General features: G+C 32.0%; 1 protein-coding gene and 1 long non-coding RNA gene across 2 annotated transcripts; both read left to right on the forward strand.

Moving 5' to 3' along the window:
- Window positions 1-5,234: 5,234 nt before the first annotated feature.
- LOC135150849 (uncharacterized) lies at window positions 5,235-7,849 on the forward strand. Its single transcript, XM_064088304.1, has 3 exons — window positions 5,235-7,170; window positions 7,278-7,410; window positions 7,547-7,849. Exons 1-3 carry the CDS (start codon window positions 6,962-6,964, stop codon window positions 7,796-7,798), a joined length of 594 nt encoding a protein of 197 aa, XP_063944374.1. The 5' UTR covers window positions 5,235-6,961; the 3' UTR covers window positions 7,799-7,849.
- A 10,051-nt stretch (window positions 7,850-17,900) lies between these two features.
- Window positions 17,901-18,643, forward strand: LOC135150851 (uncharacterized). Its single transcript, XR_010289271.1, has 3 exons — window positions 17,901-18,015; window positions 18,202-18,247; window positions 18,340-18,643. It is a non-coding gene; the product is annotated as an uncharacterized LOC135150851 (long non-coding RNA).
- Window positions 18,644-20,987: the final 2,344 nt, after the last annotated feature.

A 20,987-nucleotide genomic window follows, 5' to 3' on the forward strand; every position in this document is an offset into this window, starting at 1 on the left:
GTAAAGGTGGCGTACTAGTTATCGAAGAAGAGGATACTGGGATTGCTTTGTAGCACGCCTTAGCTTGAGACCAGCAACAACTGAGAACTTGATATGAGCTTTTGTGATAATCAGAGTCTAGTGACTCTTGAAATCTATATGTTTTAAAACATACATCTAGGTATTGGATTAGTGCAAGGGTTTTGAAGGTGTTTTCTTACTTGACTATGTTAAGTGATAAATTTTCAAAGCAAATATACATGTACGTGTAGAAATTGGAATGAGAACTGTCAACAGAGTATGAAAATAAGAAACAAAACCAATATTTTGGCATATACGATGTTCCACTTACAAAGCATGTAACATTCAATGCAAATAAACATGTAGCCACCCAATTTGAAAAGAGAATTGATGTCAACACAACATATATGAAAATAATAAAAGAAACCCAATATTTTTGCTTGACTATGTTAACCCATAAATTTTTAATGCAAATATATATGTAGCCACACAATTTGAAATGCGAACTTGTCATCATCAGAGTATGAAAATATTAAAATAATAAAATAATAAAAGAAACTCAATATTTTGGCATATATATACAAAATTTCACTCAAAAAATTTGTAATTAGCAGCTAGTATCCAGCTCTTTGGTATAAATTGTAGGCCCACTATCACCCTCAAGTCCAGCATACACAACACCCTTTTAGATGTATAAAAAATACCATCACTTAACCGGCCTCAAAATGGATCAGTTCTGATCCGAGTCTAATTTGAATATTCATGAATTGATCTCAAAATAATTTCATTCGCAAATATAATGGATTATTTATTGGATTAAATATGGATTTAGGTCAATCGGACCGGTCTATGATCCAACCCCATCATTATATGTATATATAAAATAATATTAATATAATATTTAATACTTATATACTCAATATGTTATTCCCGTCCTATTTTTGCACGTTTTTAATGAAAATAAAACATTTAGAAAAAATGTTAGTGGAATATTTATAATTCTATCTTAAAATGATAGTTTTGTTTCGACTTAACTTAGTTAAACTAATAATTTTAATTAACAATTTTTTGGGGCTGTTTGTTTCGTAGAAGCAGAAGCTGCTTCTGACTTCTGCTTCTCTTGACCCGTTAATGTAAATAAGTAGAAGCATTTTAAGAAGCTGAGAATGCTAGCTTCTCTCTTACAGCTTCCACTTCTTTTCCAAACATTTTATTAACTTATTTAATTTTCATTTCTACTCCACTTCTTTAGTTTAAGTAAGAAGTCACATCTTTTAAGCTAACCCAAACGGTCCCTATATATTATATAACTTCAAAACTTTTTGATATGGCCCTGTTTGGGGCTTAGCTGATAGCGGATTGAATTAGATGTTTTGATTAGCGGATTGAAATAGATATTTTGACTAGCGGATTATATTAGCTGTTTCTTGTAAAACTGTTTGGTAAATAGCTGATTGATCAGCTTTTTCTGACACAAACCAAAATCTCTAACCTAAAAAGCTCCTTAAAGTAGCTTTTTCAAAATTAGCTTTTTGGGTCCAAACCTCTATTTCAATCCGCTAACTACCAAACACTTATATTAGCGGATTCTAGTGGTCAAATCTCTAAACCACCCCAAACCTCTAATTTTGCCCCAAACCTCTAACTTCCAAACAGGGCCTATATATATATATAATATATATATATATATATATATATATATATATATATATATTTAAATGTTACTAAATATTGATGAAGAATATTTATGCAAGATATTTGAAACATCATAATGACCCATAATATTGGCACATGAGACAAAAAAACATCAAAATAAATCGTAAATTAACAAAGTCTAATGCCTAAACATACTAAATTAGATCAAGATATATTCCTATCGAAAAATAACCAAATAAGGTATAATACAACCGTTTAATGACAAATAAAGGAATAAGCTGATTACTTCCACTTTTTAAAAATATTGCACATAAATATACATACAAATAATATAAAAACAAAGTCATAATTAAAAAACCGATATTCAAATCATAACAAATTAGTCATCAATAAAAACATGCACCTAAAAACATTTTAAAATTAAAAACTTATAATATAGTAGATCAAACCAGACACTTAACATACCCACACAATCAAGAACGCCAAGAACTCATATCGAAATCTATAACAAACCTAATTTCAAATCAATATTCCGGCCGAGCATAGCAAATCCAACTAAGACAAAACATTTCAAAAAAATACCGGGAAAAAAGTTACATAACTCGACCTGATCTAAAAAGTAATCCAAACAAAATTACCAAGCCAGATACAAATCCATGTTTTCGGTTACCTAAACAATCTATACAACCTTAAAATTAGAAGAGGAATGGGGTAAATTGATTACTATGATGCAAATATGCTATCATAATATAAACAAAACAAACAAAACAATCAAACAAAATACATAAAAAACATACATCCATGATTGCAACAAGATAATCGAGAAAAAAACGTACCTTTTCAAAGGGATGAGGATATCTTGATTACATATAAAATTGGCAGAATAAACTTATTGAATCCAAAAATAAAGTTCATAAAATCGCCATCAACAAAATCATCTTTTTGATCGATCAAGAATTTTTATGTAAGAACAGTTGTTAGTTGCCTTGTTATCGGATTCTCAATTTATTTACCTGACACCAAAACCACAAATATGATTTTTGAAACTTGACCACCTCCACTAAAGATGAATGAGTAGCGTCAATGAACCCCTCGGTGTGTGACACTTTCACTACTAGAAAAGCGGGCATTTCCGACCGACTTACCGACCAAACGCGATCAGTCGTAAAAAATTGCGTCATTTACGACCGCCATTACCGACCGCACCAAATCGGTCGGTTATAATGGGCGTGGGTCCCGCTCACCACCGTTCCTTCAGCTGACATGGACGCCACGTCGGTAAAACCGACCGACCCATTTCCGACCGCCTGTGGTCATTTCCGACCACCTTGACTAGTTTAAAATAATTGGTCAGCTTTTAACTTGTTGTCGACTTGTTATTGGCTAAGTGGGGACGAGGTGGAGCCCAGATTATTTCCGACCGATTTTGGCAGTCGAAAATGGCCTTCTTCATTTCCGACCGAATTAAAACCCGGGCGGTCGGTTTTGACTTCTTAAAAAAACAATAAATTCTATTCGACTAAGTAAACTATTTAAAAAAAACTAAAAACATTGTACATCCGGAAAATCGACCACATTCAATATATTTCCGACCAAACTCATAATTTTAACACAGAAAACCGACCAAATTTAACTCATTTCCGACCACAAACTCAAGTGCGGAAAACCGACCATTTCGTTATGTCATTTCCGACTGATTTACTACTATGGCGGTCGGTTTTGAGACAAAAAAAATTATCCGGCTAAGTAAACTTAAAAAAAAAATTTAAAAAAATTGAAACTAGCTTTTAGTCAGTTAATAAATTAATAGAATAATATTCATCAGTTAATATTTGATTTTTAAAATTTTTGTATTTCTATAACAAAAAATAAATACTGACTAACTGATTTCAAATTAATTTTTCAAACAGCAGAAAAATGTAGAATCTTTGTGATATGGTCTAATTTAAGGTACTAATCATGATAGCAAAAGAAGAAAAATATAAAAAAAATTATAAAAACACTATTCTGTTACGAATCATGCATTGCAGTAAATGTCGGAGTTCAGGATTTGGATTTTATCAGAAGTTATCCTAGGTTGTATACTTTTGAAATATCAATTTGTTTTTTAGGAGATCCAACCGTACGGATCGAAATTAAGTAGTCATAGTAGTTGTATACCAAAAATCAAATCAATAGGATTTTATCCGCTGAGATATTATAACGAAAATATTATGTTATACTTAAATATAGACGTAGGGGTAACTTTTTAGAAAATAATAAATTTGTTTTTTAGGCGATCTAACCGTACGGATCGTAAATTAAGTACTCATTGTAGTTATATACCAAAAATCAAGTCAATAGGATTTAATCTGTTGAGATATTATAGCGAAAATGTTATGTTATTCTTTAATATGGATGTAGGGTTATTTTTTTTTTTAAAAATAAATTTGTTTTTTAGGCGATCCAACCTTACGGATCGTAAATTAAGTACTCATCGTAGTTATATACCAAAATTCAAGTCAATAGAATTTTATTTTTTGACATATTATAGCGAAAATATTAGGTTATAGTACTTAAATATTGACGGAGGGTTATTTTTTTTAAAAAATAAATAACTTATTTAAATAATCCAACCGTACGGATATGAATATAATTACTCAACTTATATTGGTCCTTAAAATCAATAGTTTTGAACATTAGTTAAAGGAATATTATAATGAAAAATTGATTTTCTAGTTATTTAATTTTGTAAAATAGATGTAGGTTTATATTTAAGTTCCATTATTTTTATAACAATGTTGTAGCTGGTCAGGTGGTTGAACACTCCACGCAATCAACGCCCTCTCCCATCTCTCTCTCTTTGTACTATGCTCATTTTAGGGTTTCGTATCTCTCTGTATATCATCAGTTAGGGTTTTGATTTTTTATGGCTCAAATTTGTTCAAAGATGCTTTAATCTGGTTTATATATGTTTATATGTCCTTTAATCCGGCTCTATTTTAGTTGTCTTAGTTGTTTGATCTGTTTTATGAGATTTTGTGTAAATTAGTTTGTGTTTGTGTTTTTGTTTGGGTAAAGTATAGCAAATTAGCTTGTGTTTGTGTTTGTAAAATGCCTATGCATGAATTTTCTGGGTTTATCCGTTAGGGTTTTGATTTTCTTATGCTCAGTGGTTTGGATTTTCTGTCTTTGTGTTTGGTTATTAAGTCTGGTTTATTGTGCAAGCACCCCTGCATAAGTCTGGTGTTATTAAGTTTGTGATTCCGTTAAATGATCAGAAATGGTTGCGCGTTGTCTAGTACGTACATTTTGAGTCCTTGCTAAAGTCACCAATGTCATTACACAAGCGACTGAGGTAACATCATTAAGAAGCATCAGGCATATAATGTTTAACAAACTGGCTTTACTCCTGTCTGCACTACCCATCTAGCAGCAGATTTAGTTAAAGATTCAACGCTGACTCAAAATCTTTAGACAAGAATTCAATCCTGCAAGTGGAAAACAAAATCTATAAACATGACTTAAAATAAACCAAAGCTCTCACTTCCCACTAATTAAGTCTAGACCATACATTTTCGGATATTTAATCCCACTTCTCTTACGTACCTTCTCAACTTGCAACCTGAATTGGTGAGAAAGAGAATGATTTCTTTCTTTATTATTATTTATATATATATACTACTTTTCTAGGTGTTAACTCAGGTTACAAGGCCTGAGATTATTCGTATATCGTAAATGAAATTTTGTATCAAATTAGATACATTTTCCTGGTCTTAGAGACACAGAGTTAGCATAATCTTGGACTTGTTTTTTATGTAATTGGCTGGTTTTAGTTTGGAGCATTTTATATAACATGCTTGGATGGTACTGTATCCTCCAGCTTACGATACTTTCAAGAGTTTCCTCCTTTTAATGAGACAAATGGCTATGCCGCGCAATACATTCAGTATAAGTTTCTTTGTTAAGAACTTAAGATGCTTCTTACTTGACCCCTGTTTTTTTGTTCATCAATATTAGAATAATGCTTATTTCTGCAGGTTGCATTTTTGTAGTTCCTAACCTTTTTATCTATAAAAATCTATGTTATTTTTAAAGGTTCCAGTGCCTTGCTAAACCTTGAACTGTTGTCATTCTGATAAATATGTTTATCATTCTACTGACATTAATTTTACTTAGAAAAGTGATAGCTCCTTCTTGTATAAAGGAGGAATGTTACAACTCACCATGAGAAGGATGCTGGCTCTTTCCATGATTGCAACGGTTACCAAAACAAGTTCTTAACAGTAATAACTATTAAACTTATATGTAATAATAGTAAAACATTTACAGCCAGCGCCCTGTTATTATATATTCTTAACATGGTGACATGCTACTCTAGATAGAATTAATAATCTTCAGATTATTACTGCAGAATCTCAAAAGTATTTCATCACTGTCAGTTTGCTACTCTAGATAGAATTAGTTGGCTAAGGCTTTCAGTCTCAAGGTGGCTATCGCATTAATGGTTATAGAATATAGATGCATCAACTGTAGAGCTAGTGTGCCACGGTTTGGTAAATGAGCAGGCACAGATTCCGGTGCCTTTCCGACATCTATATTAAGTATCTATATTGATTATTAAGTATCTATATTGTCACATCAACGATGTGCCAGAAGTTAGAACGACTTTAAAATAGAGGGAGTATAGCTTCAAAATTTTGTTAGGGGCGACATGCTGATATTTAAAGCCTTGTTTAATCACAGGGATGCTGCCCAAGTGGCTCTGCGCTGGAATGTAGCTTTGCTTGATAAGTTTCCCATTCATGATAGGAGAAAATACTAGATTCTGGTTTGTGCAATAAGTTGTGATAACTTGTGGGGAACCTGATAAGAGAATATGGTGAAACCTGATAAGAGAATATGGTGAAACTTGATTGTTGTATACTTGTATCTCTTGCACAGTGGCATTTATCTGTTGCTATGAATTTCTGTTATTAATAAGTGAATTTCCCGTGTCCTTCAAATATTTGCCCAAATTATTTTAATTTTGTTGATTATATATTCCGTGTTAAGATAAATAATATTTGATTTGGAGCAAGTCAATTTGATTAATATGTATTTTCTGCATTCACATAATGGTACTACTGTTGATTCTGAAATCATTTAATTAAATCACAAGTGAAATTAGTGAATTTTTCTTAACTCTTAGGACAGCCGGGATAATTATGTTATTACTTACTATACTTGATAGTTGTCTTGTGAAAATCTGTGATACTAATGAAACTAACATATATGTCATTGGCTAAGTTGACTAACTATATATATCATTGTTCATGTATAGGCTATGGTGCCAAAAAAAGACAAAGGTAAAAAGAAAATGGCTATTTCTCAAGGTAGTACGACTCGTGGTAAGAAACGCCGCAATTCTACAACTCAAGCTGAAAGTCAGACTCCATTTGTTCGCTTGATCCGCAGGCCCAGAACTGCTTCGATGGGAAGGTTTGGGGAAGAGCTGCCGAGAAAACCTACCCGTATTGACATTCATGGCGGGCGGTAATTTCACTTAATCATTTCATTTGTATCTAGTTAGAGTTATACTTGCTTTCTATTGTATTATTTTTGGATTTCGTCTTAAGATTTCTTTATCATTAATTGTATAGTATCTTTGGTGACGAAGCAAAAAAGACTTTGCTTGCAATACTTCGTGATCACTGGCCTGTTGGATCGTACACCTATACTGATATTATGGCAAAAAACCCGGATTGGATGGACGATGTTGTAACTGTGTTTAAGGTATATGTATATATGTACCTTAATTTTCTACTCTTTACATCCTATATATATATATGTGTGTGTGTGCGTATATTCCTTGTATGTGTGTGTGTATATATATATATATATAATTGACATGTTCTTTATCTCTCTTCAGCACTTCTACAAAAATTTGAGGGGACAGAGTCGAACTGAGGCCACTTGGAGTATCAAGGAGCATGCGAAGAGAACATGTAAGAAAATGATGAATGAGGAGAAGCGGCGTTTTGTGAAAAAAAAGAAGGAAACTGGGAGGTCAGCAAAAGAGCTGAGGCCGAAGTATTTTCAAGCCCCTCTATGGGAAAACTTGTTGAAGTACTGGGATAGTGAAGGTCACAGGCATCGGTCCGAGGTTGGAGCAAAGAATTGAGAAAAAGTGGAGACCTTGCACACTGCAGGTGCAAAATCATTTGAAGTTGTCGAAATGGTAATTCAAAACTTATTAAATGTAGAATTTTACAAGTAATCAAGTGCAGTTTTATTTCTTAATGAATTAATATTAATGCTACATATGCTTAATTAATTGACTAATAAATCAAAAATGTTGGATCAAATGTGGTTGATTTTATTCCCTTAATTTGTTGTTAGGAAATGATGGCAGAAAAAAAAGGGAAAAAACCGAAACGCCTCGAGTTGTGGGAAAGGACACACACAACTAAAGCTTCGAGGAAGGCCAGGGAGGAAAGCAAGGGAAAGAAATGCCCACCTTTAGTGTATACTACACCAGGGGCAATGGAAATAGCGGTTAGTATATATTTTAAATTTAGTTTACATTTTAAACACTAATTTTTTTTACGAACGTCAACTAGATAGTAATGGTATATTTGAAATAAAAAAAGACTTTACTAATTAAAAAGAATAACCTTGATCATATATATCTAGTTATAAGATTGCTTAATTTGTGTGTGTGTATATATATATATATATATATATATATATATGAATACGTAATTATCTTTACTTTTTTTTTTCTTGTAGTGCTTTTTATAACAAAGAATAATGAGAAAACAACATTTGGGTTCTGGTCATCTAGCATGGACTAGAATTGGGAGAATATATCCAAATCCATCATCTTTGTATGAGTTTTAAAATCATATATTATTTTGAATAAATTATTAGTGTAATTTAATTTTGAATATATCATCCTAAAAACTTGTAATATGTAAGTTTCCCTAGTCTTTATTGATCTTAATGTAGTTAGATCTCATTATTGCATCTTACGTGTTCTCTTTGCTCATATGAGCTTATGTATCATTAGTGTCAATGTATTTGAACTCATTTTTGTAGGTTATGTATTACAATGCTGATGTGAACTTATTTATTATTTTAATTCACACGAGTCAACATGTTTGACTTTCCCTTTTATTTATTTTACCACGCTCCTCTAATTTGTCTTTTTAAGTTTATATGACGTCAGTGCTGCTAATTACCTAAAGTGCTAATTACCTAAAAATTATGGGTGGTAATGCTCGGATTTCCAATGATATAATTTAAATGCATTCAAAAATTTGTACAATTTTATGTAGATAGTGTATTTACGTCTTATAGGTATTTTGAAATCCTAATTATTGAAGAAATTTTAAGGATAGTGTTTCTACCTTATACACATTTGTGTAATTTTAAGGATAAAGATGGCCACATAATTGATTGTTTAGTATACTTTTCAAATGAAATTATAATGTTCACATAATTTAGAATTGTAGTTCTTACTTTTTATATATTTTTAAGTGGCCTTATTACATATTGCATATTAGAGTCAAAAACATGAACTAAGTGTGCACACTTTCCTCTTTTGTTATTTAGTTCCTCATTTAAATATTTATTTTAAGGATAGTGTTTCTACCTTATACACATTTGTGTAATTTTAAGGATAAAGATGGCCACATAATTGATTGTTTAGTATACTTTTCAAATGAAATTATAATGTTCACATAATTTAGAATTGTAGTTCTTACTTTTTATATATTTTTAAGTGGCCTTATTACATATTGCATATTAGAGTCAAAAACATGAACTAAGTGTGCACACTTTCCTCTTTTGTTATTTAGTTCCTCATTTAAATATTTGTCTTATCTGAGCGTATTTCTTTTTAAAGTCTCCCCTAATTGTTCATCATTTATTACTGGTGTATGTTATGAATAACTTACATTTGATCTTAAAAGTTTATTTTTCGTTATGTATATCACAATTTTAATTAGACATTAATTTATTGATGTAGCGATGAATTTTTATGTCATTCTATAAATACATGGTACATGAGTTAGAGCTACTTGAACTCTTTTCGATATGAGGTTGCTAATCAAATTCTTAAGCTTGTTCCAAATATGGAGGTGGTTATAGGTATTCATCTAAATCTCAACATTAATATTTCATCAATTTCTTTGACTTAAATTTTGATTGATGTTAAATGGATAACTTTTAAACAATCCTTGGTAATCCTTGCGAGATATCAACATTACCGAATGTCATAATGGATATATCTCAATTTGGAAAAAAAGATGTCATAGGTAAAACATATATGGAAAATTATCACAATGGTACCCTAAGAATCATTTTTCACAAATAAGCTTTTATATTTTATCTACAACTATCGATCTATTTTCTTTTCAGGAAATTTATTACAATGCTACTCAATAGGATTATTTATGAAAATTTTGTTCATTCTTTGAGGCACGCAAATGCTTTCGCGGCACGCAAATGTTGTCAATGTGCATATTATTATAATTGCTTCATATGGTGATGTCTCTCATTAATTGGTTGCCCAAAAACAATATTGAAGCAACATAGGTTTAGTTTGTGATATTCTGTTTTGTGTATGTAAATCACTTACTATATACCGGTCATTCTTGGATGTATCTTGTATTTACATGTAAACTTTTGTAGTAAGAATGTTATCATGGCTCAATTATTCATTATTTCATTTATTTCCTAGTGGAATATTGTAGATACTATGTGGTCAGTGTCATTTTTATGCTAATATTTAAATACAAAATTAAAATCATGTTTACAATATGAATATCACATTAGGCTATAGTAGAAAATAATTGAATGACATATACAACATGTGAGCTACTTGCATAAGATATCGATTAAAAGACCGGTTTCATTTGGAACATACTAGCCAATTTATTTCAATAAGTGAACGCAGCTTGATGGGACAGCCAACTATAGAGTTGGAAACATTACTCATCATTCTTTTTATATTATTTAGGTTATCTTTTATATATACTGGAGGTACCTTAAATGAATTTTCACATATATAAGGTATTATTTTTACCTAAAAGAGATTATAATTTTTTTTATATTTCTCTTTAAATTTCCAATCATGGTATTGTTTCTACCTAAAAGAGATTATAATTTTTATATATTTCTCTTTCGAAGTTCCAATCATTAAACATTTGATAAATAAGGGAACATCTATTGACATGTAACACCTCAGTTCCACATGGAAGAGTGTGGAGATTTGATTTTAGTTGAGTTTATAAGCATAAGCACCTCTGGACTCTTGCCATTGTGGGATAGTACCACCAGCCTTCGTGTCTCCACCTCTGGTAACATGACGAATCAAGCTTTCATCAAGTATTGGGTTTTATCATATATCATTCCTCTCCAATGTAATTAATAATTCATACAATGTTTGTGGTTGTGGTTGCTTTTGTTGTGAGTACTCATTTTGCTCAAACAGTTTTAATCATATGACTTTATGCATATTCTTTCTTTATTCAACTCATTTTTATAATTGACCTTTTCGTTACATATTAAGACAAGATATTAATCTTATGTAGTCTATTTTGAATGTCATAAAGGACCGAATTGAATTTGAGAGAAAGATATGTGAGGTAAAACGTTGATAGAAAAATATCACAATGGCATTCTCTTGCCCCATTCACCCAAAATAAGCTTCTTTTCTTATTTAATATGGTAGCCTTTGCTTTTTCCACCGGTAAATTGAGCTCAGGACTCGTCATTGGGATTCTTTATTCGAAATCTTGCCATTCTTTAAGGCATATACCAATGCAATCTGCAAATTAATGTTTTTGTCTCAGATGAGGAAGATCTGTGAGCTTGGAAAGGTTGTGTGAATCTCATATTAGGCAACTTAATTTGAAGGTTAATATTTTACTTTATTTACCTAAATAGGTGTTGTTTCCAGCTCAGATGTTTCTTTTCTTTCCTTTCATTGTGTTCTTTTATTTATATGGTATGGCGTCCGGTCAAAAATAAAGAAAAAAAATATGACACAATTCAAATTAAGCTCATTTGTACTTCTCATGAATCATCTCTATATAATATAATCAATAATGTAGTCATTTGTCTCTAGACTTATGTGTGAAATCATGGATAAATATGTGCAACACTGCTAAACGAACATATCAATACTTTATAATATTTTTAAAGCAATTGTGAGCTACAATACATCATAATAAAAGTTATTTGTGGGATATAAATTTAATACATTCTCGATTGTACTTCCTTTGTGTTCCTCTTGAAAGGTATAAAAATCCTGGTACTACAAGACAATATAATATTGTGTAATCTTGATTATTTTTAAATCATTATGGCATACTATATTACTAGCTACCTAATATGATATAAGGTTTGTTTACACACACACACACATATGCACATATTCATATACATACATACATACATATATATATATATATATATATATATATATATATATATATATATATCAAAAGGTATTAGAGAACTATTTAAATTAGAAATACTTATAAGTATTTTAATTTAAATGATTTTTATTTGTTATTTTGTTATCTATATGGAAATATGGTGACTCTAAAGACTATTGGTACCCATATTTTAGATATACATTGAAATTAGAATAGTTACATGTGTTGATTCATTATTAAATTACTTAATAATCATTGATATAAGTAGGATACATAATCAAAATACCCGATCACAACTTGATAGCTTGGGACACAACTTAGTAGCCTTGATTTTTAACTATTATTAGGTGCACATACTTTCTTAGGGCCTAACACCCTGTCTAGCCCAGTAAACTATAATATATATGCCTTCAAACCCTAATAGTCATCCATTATACCATTTCTGTTGTAAATATCTCCCACAAAACTAGATAGAGTCGCCCATCCAGATCTCTCCTTTTATACTGTCCTTCCCTATCATTTCTTTTCTTGGGGGTTGTGAATATTGTTCATATGTTAGAATGCCAGGTATATCCTTGTAAATTATCATTTCTACCCACAAACCTATGCATAATCTCTCATCTCTATGATTAGTTTTAGATTAGGGTCATTTTTTGTTTATTTAGGACTTTTATGATGTTTACATATTAAAACTATGTTGGTGAATGTTGATTTAGTCATTATAATTATAAATTGATGATTAATCATGGAATATAATTATATTAATTTCAAGCAATTTTCCAGGAATTGAAGTTTGCTGAACAATGAAGAAAATACTTCAAAACTAGGGGTAAGAATGTCAGATTATTGAATTATAGTACAATCTTGAAAAATTAATTTTTTCATGTACTTTTTTGCTAATACTATTTGGTTATTTCAGGGTTTTTTTTTGTGTATACAATTGTTTACCAAGTACAGTGAAGCCAGAAGTACCCACTATAACATAAAAAACACAGGCAAAAAGTTCTGCTCTCCTGCTGCCAAGAAGGCCGATGCTGTTGACGTGGAGGCGTGAGAGTCGTTGGATGTGATATGTTCTGCTAGTTTTTACTGTTTTAGTTTAATGTGGTTAATGGGATGCAGGTCTAGGCTGTAATAGTCTAGTCGTAAAAGTTCAGTATTTTGGGTGCTTAGATGGATGGTTAAATTTGAACTTGATAGACAGCTGGGTGGTTTGTGCTTTTGCTATAAATTTTAACAGACTTAGGTACTTTCATCTTTACTCTTAACGTCAGTCTTATACTATATTTGCTTTATTATTGTTCCATGCAATTTCTTGAAACTTATTGGGCTTGTGAAATGGTACGCCGGGAAGGATTTTGATTGTCTTATGTGCAGGTGGTGGTGTAACTGAAGCAACCCAGGTCAAATCCCGAGTTTTTTTCCGAAAATCGGGTCAAGTCCCGAAATCCGAATCCGAAAATAAGCCAAATATACTGGCCCAATTGCAGCAACTTGGGTAATCCACAAGCCCACCACAGGCCCCCAAAAGATCATGATTTGTTGGTGCAATTGGTAGTAGTACTTATGCTTATAAACTGAACTAAAGTCTCCACACTCCTCGATGTGGGACTGGGGTGTTACAAACTCCCCCACTTAAATTCCTGACGTCCTCGTCAGGCCGAAACGGATAGCCCATAGGCCCAGATCGAACCTCTCTAACCATTGTGGGATAATACCGGCTGGCTTCGTGTCCCCGCCTCCGGATCTCTGTCCATTGCGGGATAATACCACCAGCCTTCGTGTCCCCACCTCCGGCAACTTGACGAATCAAGCTTTCGAGAACCTCGCTCTGATACCATATGTGACAACCCGAGTCAAATCCCGAGTCTTTTTCGAAAATCGGGTCAAGTCCCGAACTCCGAATCCGAAAATAAGCCAAATATATTGGCCCAACTGCAACAACTTGGGTAATCCACAAGCCCACCACAGGCCCCCAAAAGATCATGATTTGTTGGTGCAATTGGTAGTAGTACTTATGCTTATAAACTGAACTAAAGTCTCCACACTCCTCGATGTGGGACTGGGGTGTTACAGTAACAACCCTCGCCCTCCGGACTTGACTTTGGTTTAAAACTAGCGTTGCTCGTGAGAGTATGCTAATGCGTGTGGGACTGTGGGAGTAGGGGTAATTTTGAGGATAGATTTGTATATTGCTTGAGTGTTTAAATGGGATTATTTGTATATTGCATGAGTTTTTAATCTGTGCTTGGAACAGAATTTGGATGATCATGGAAAGGGTTAATAGGCTAAATCATAATCAAACTGACCTCTAAGTTGCAATTTCATAACTGAACTCAAAAAGTTTGCAATCGACTAATTAAACTAATATTTATTTTAATTTACACGAGTCAACATGTTTAACTTTCCCTTTTATTTATTTTACCAGGCTCCTGTAATTTGTCTTTTTAAGTTTATATGGTTGGTGCTCCTAATTACCTAAACATTATGGGTGGCAATGCTCGGATTTACAATGATATAATTTAAATTCATTTAAAGAATTTGTATAATTTTATGTAGATAGCATATTTACGTCCTTTAGGTAATTTGAAATCATAATTATTGAAGAAATTTTAGACTGTTATTTATAACTTAGTGTTTCTACCTTATAAATATTAGTGTAATTGTAAGGATAGTGTTTCTACCTTATACACATTAGTGTAATTTTAAGAATAAAGATGGCCACATAATTGATTGTTTAGTATACTTTTCAAATGAAATATAATGTTCACATAAATTTAGAATTATAGTTCTTACTTTTTATATATTATTAAGTGGCCTACTTGAACTCTTTTGGATACGAGGCTGCTAATCAAATTCTTAAGCTTGTTCCAAATATGGAGGTGGTTATAGGTATTCATCTAAATCTCAACATTAATATTTCATCAATTTCTTTGACTTAAATTTTGTTTGATGTTAAATGTAGAACTTTTAAACAATCCTTGCTAATCCTTTGGAGATATCTACATATACCGAATGTCATAATGGACATATCTCAATTTCGAAAAAAGATGTCATAGGTAAAACATTTATGGAAAATTATCACAATGGTACCCTAATGATCGTTTTTCACAAATAAGCTTTTATATGTTATTTACTACTATCGATCTATTTTCTTCCCAGGAAATTTATTACAATGCTACTCAATAGGATTACTTATGAGAATTTTGTTCATTCTTTAAGGCACACAAATGCTTTTGCGGCACGCAAATATTATCAATGTGCAATTGTGCATATTATTATAATTGCTTCATATGATGATGTCTCATTAATTGGTTGCCCAAAAACAATATTGAAGCAACATAGGTTTAATTTGTGATATTCTGTTTTGTGTATGTAAATCACTTAGTATATACCGGTCATTCTTGGATGTATCTTTTATTTACATGTAAACTTTTGGAGTAAGAATGTTATCATGGATCAATTATTCATTATTTCATTTATTTCCTAGTGGAATATTGTAGATACTATGTGGTCAGTGTCATTTTTATGCTAATATTTAAATGCAAATTTAAAATCATGTGTACATTATGAATATCACATTAGGCTATAGTGGAAAATAATTGAATGACATATACAACATGTGAGCTACTTGCATAAGATAGCTATCAAAGACGGGTTTTATTTGGAACATACTAGCCGATTTATTTCAATAAGTGAATGCAACTTGATGGGACAATTAACTATAGAGTTCGGAACATTATTAAGCTAGAGACGTGATCTTAAAATAAGTATATTACCTTTTGCATTAGTTATAATTTTGACTTTTTAAGTCCTCGATGTGAAATTTTTAACAAGATTTGTTATTCTAGTAAGTTGGATGATTAAATGTGTTATACTCATTATTCAATTTATATTAGGTTAATTGAGTACATTACTAAATTAGTAAATTGAGGTCAGAACTCTGTCATTGGGATTCTTTATTCAAAATCTTGCCATTCTTTGAAGCATATACCAATGTAATCTGCAAATTAATGTTTTTGTCTCAGATGAGGAAGATCTGTGAGCTTGGAAAGGTTGTGTGAAATCTAAGCTTAGGCAACTTACTTTGAAGGTTAATATTTTACTTTATACCAAGGTTGTGTGAACATTAATTTGAACCCTAGTTACAAATGTGTTGAATGCACGATTTATCTATTCGTTATTTTTAAAAATTGTGATGTTTATTCAAGAATTTTTCAGCATAGATAATTTCTATAACTAAGGATTAATACGATAGAAGAATAAAAAAATTCAAAAAAAAAGTTTGTAAGTTTGTAACTTTAAAAAGTTTTTATTTGATACTATCTCTATACATACATACATACATACATACATACATACATACTCACACACACATATATATATATATATATATATATATATATATATATATATATATATATATATATGGTCTTACTCAAATGAGAACCACTCTTATGATGAGATATGAGATCTGATCCCAGCCACTCATTTAAATACATTATATTCATCTCTCACCATTCATTTAATATTTTAATATTTCACCGTATTCCAATTAACTGCCTATCACCTTCAACCACCGCTGACCACCACCACCACCTCCGGCGAACACCAGAAAATCACTACCGGCAAACATTAAATCACCACCGAAAAGATAAAAATCACCACCAGAAAGCTAAAAATCACCGCCAGAAAATCAAAAATCAACCCCTGAAAATTAAAATCACCACACCTCCACCATCTACAAACCACCACCACCACCCAAAAAATCCGAAAAATCACCAACTACAAAACAAAATCACCGTCGGAAAATCAAAAAACACCATCAAAAAACGAAAATCACCAAATCCAACCAATCTTTTCAATGACTAGTTATGGTGACAAGCATTAACCAACATAAACGATTTGCTCTAGATCTGAGCGCACAAAAACAGAAGCACGAATCTGGTGTTCGTACCGAACGCGGCGACGACATCGGGGCCATATCGAGAGGACGTTGGCGGCGAAGAGATAAGACGGAGTTGATCAGGTGGTCGGTGGCGGCGATTCATCGCTGGACCAGAGTGATTCAAGTGTGTATCAGAGGTCTCGCCGGGGCGAGCAAGCAACAGCAGCCACAGGGGGAGGTGGGAAAGTGATGAAGAGCGAGAGAGGGATGAAATGAGGAAGGGAGAGAGATGAACAGATTTGGGGTTCGGCAGTGACGCAAGTGGGTGGTGGGTGGAGAGGTGGGTGGGGTGGGAGGTAAATGAAAAACATAAATTATAAAAATAAATGTTTAAATGTGTGGTTGTGATTTAATTTGGGGATAAAGATGTGTGATTGAAATTAGATCTCATATTTCACATTAGTTGGGTTCTCATTTGAGCAAGAGCATATATATATATATATATATATATATATATATATATATATATATATATATATATATATATATATATCAAAAGCTATTAGAGAACTATTTAAATTAGAATACTTATATGTATTTTAATTTAAATAATTTTTGTTATTTTGTTATCTATATGAAAATATGGCGACTTTAAAAAGTATTGGTACACAAATTTTAGATATACATTGAAATTAAAATAGTTACATGTGTTAATTTATTATTAAATTACTTAGTCATATATCATTGATTTATACAAGTATGATACATAATCAAAATACCCCCGTCACAACTTGCCAGCTTGGGACACAACTTCATAGCTAGCCTTGATTTTGAATTATTATTAGGTGCCCATAGTTTCTTAGGGCCCAACACCCTGTAGAGCCCAATAAACTATAATATTTAGTTCTTCAAACCCTAATAGTCATCCATTGTGCCATTTCTCTTGTAAATATCTCCCACAAAACTAGATCTAGCCGCCCATCCAGGTCTCTCCATCTGTACTGTCCTTCCCTATCCTTTCTTTTCTCGGGGGTTGTGAATATTGTTCATATGTTAGAATACCAGGTATATCCTTGTAAATTATCATTTCAAAATCTCTCATCTCTATGATTGATTTTAGATTAGGGTCGTTTTTTGTTTGTGATGTTTAAATATAAACACTATGTTGGTGAATGTTGATTTAGTCATTACAATTATAAATTGATAATTAATCATGAAATATAATCATATTAATTTCAAGCAATTTTCCAGGAATTGAAGTTTGCTAAACAATGAAGAAAATGCTTCAAAAATAGGGGTAAGAATGTCAGATTATTGAATTATACTAAAATCTTAAAAAATAAAATTTTTCACTGTACTTTTATGCTATATACTGTTTGGTTATTTCAGGGATTTTTATGGGAACAAGTTCTGCTCTCCTGCTGCCAAGAAGGCCGATGCTGTTGACGTGGAGGCGTGAGAGTCGTTGGATGTGATCTGTTCTGCTAGTTTATACTGTTTTAGTTTAATGTGGTTAATGGGATGCAGGTCTAGGCTGTAGTAGTCTAGTCGTAAAAGTTCAGTATTTTGGGTGTTTAGATGGATGGTTAAATTTGAACTTGATAGACAGCTGGGTGGTTTGTGCTTTTGCTATAAATTTTAACAGACTTAGGTACTTTCATCTTTATTCTTACTGTCAGTCTTATACTATATTTGCTATAAATTGTTTGAAGCCTATTGGGCTTGTGAAATGGTACGCCATGAAGGATTTTGATTGTCAAGTTTCACCCAGGACCATATTTGAAAAAGGCCCGGGTGATCATTTTGGGTGCACCTTTAATGTGTATTAATGATCAAGCATATAACAAATAAATATTAATTCTGTGCGTATATATATACCTACATGAACACATTCAATATTCGACAGAAATTGACATTGATTTTCCTAAAAATGCGACTGTGGAATATCGTGTCACTGTGCTACTGAGAGTAACATCTAAGATTTTAATGACAGAAGAAAATCTTCAAGCTCCTTATATATTTCTTGCAGTGGAATCCTGGGGGATTCATCGGTGATGCTGCATATTCATGTGATGGTCAGTCCATATATGCCTGCTTTCTTAACACGCAGATTGTTTTCATGGACTCGGCATCATTTTCCATAAACTTTGTTATCAACCCGACTGCATATTTACTTTTAAGCAATACCACCCTCTTGACGGGAAGTTGCCTTCTATATTATATCTACAGCCTACAAAACACAATCAGTTTGCTCTCGGGCTTAGTGATGGTGGCGTACTTGTCAAAGAATTTGAGGCTGAGGATATTGGAAATGGCTATGTTGCATGCCTTAGCTTGAGACCAGCAACATATGAAAACTTGATATGAGCTTTTGTGGTAATCAGAGCCCGGTGTCTCTTAAAATCTAAATGTTTTAGCACATACATGTAAAGATTGGATTAGTGCAAGGTTTTAAAGATGTTTTTTTTTGCTTGACCATGTTAACTGATAAATTTTCAATGAGAATATATATATATAGAGTTGGGCTCCTTAAAAAACCCACATTTATTAGAGTCCTTGGAGTCCCCACTAATCACCATTAGATCATATTTTAATCCTACGGTTCATAGAGAAGATGGGGTTATTATTTTTTTAAAACAAAAATTGTATGATTTTCCAAAACAAGCGTCTTATCTCCACTGCTAATAACAAGGAGGGTTGCTGGGCAGTTATAATTTTCAAATTAATTGTGATAGCTGATATCGTGCAACTTATTTGATCTTGCAACACAGAGATCTTCTCGACATTATACAGGAGAACAGTTTCGCTAGATGATACTAGGGTTTAACTTCTATTTGGCAAAGAAATTACTCGAGCAGGACATCATCAGTAATGAGCGAAGGCATGCCATCATCTTGAATTGCCGGATAAAATCCTTTTTTGTGTGTGTATGTGATGTCTACAGTTATCTCTTAATTTGAATTAGAACTGGAAAATGGAAGTTATGGATGCAGGATATTTGGGACATATTGTACTGCACATCTGTGATTGAGAATTTTTTGCATAAATTACTACAGGATAAGCATTTATTAAAAATAAACCACATTAGAGGCTAATATGCATAGTGTAGTGTGCAATGATTCCTGAGTGCGGGACATTTTTTGAGTGAGAAAAAGGACATTTGGGATTGTGAATATTTTTCATAAATAACTGCAGGACAAGCTCTGTGATTGAGAATATAGGGTACATTTGATCAGTATGCAAAAAAGAAATGTGTTGCAAGAATGTGAATACAATAACTATAGATGTAAAATATATTTCCATCTTTCTCGTCGTTTGCCATACTATGTTATGCATACAATTCTTATGTTGTTGGTTTCTGCAAAAACCAAAAAAAAAAACAAAGAAGAACGGAGTGACATTACAAGTGCAGAACATCCATAATGAATATTGTATCTCCACAAACAATGTAACTGCTCCTTAATTACGTTGAAGATGTGTATACCGGGTCAAACACACACAACACATGCTCATTTCAACATTAATATTAAAATAAAATTCAAAATAAAAGATAGCCTTTGGATGAAGATGAAATGTATGGTCAAGATTGAGACTCCGGGAACTCCAAAAGACATGGGACTCCATATAACTTTCTTATATATATATATATATATATATATATATATATATATATATATATATATATATATATATATATGGGAAGGTTCAAAAGAGACGGAGTCTCTACGAAGCATCTGACCATTAATTCTCTTTAAATCCTATGGCCAAGATTATATACATATTAGTCTGTATTTATGCTAATTAGTACTAGAAGGGTAGTATATGTAAACTAGAGATATAAATTATGTATACATACAACACATTAATTCAATTGATTTATTTCCATGTACAAAAGGATTGCATTAAATACTGTGTACACATTTAATGCTAGACTTTATATTTTTCCATATTCAACTTGTTTCAATAAATTGATTATACAAATTCTAGTTATATCGATTAAATTGCACAATATTTTATTTTATTAGTTTCCATATATA

The sequence above is a fragment of the Daucus carota genome, chromosome 1 (genome assembly GCF_001625215.2).
Source record: "Daucus carota subsp. sativus chromosome 1, DH1 v3.0, whole genome shotgun sequence".
NCBI lineage: Eukaryota > Viridiplantae > Streptophyta > Magnoliopsida > Apiales > Apiaceae > Daucus > Daucus carota.

What these genes read in the sequence shown, in the direction of transcription:
- LOC135150849 (XM_064088304.1), top strand. Translation starts at nt 6,962, where the DNA reads ATGGTGCCAAAAAAAGACAAAGGTAAAAAGAAAATGGCTATTTCTCAA. An exon ending in ATTGACATTCATGGCGGGCG is followed by an intron (nt 7,171 to 7,277) that starts GTAATTTCACTT and finishes TTAATTGTATAG; the next exon opens with TATCTTTGGTGACGAAGCAA. An exon ending in ATGTTGTAACTGTGTTTAAG is followed by an intron (nt 7,411 to 7,546) that starts GTATATGTATAT and finishes ATCTCTCTTCAG; the next exon opens with CACTTCTACAAAAATTTGAG.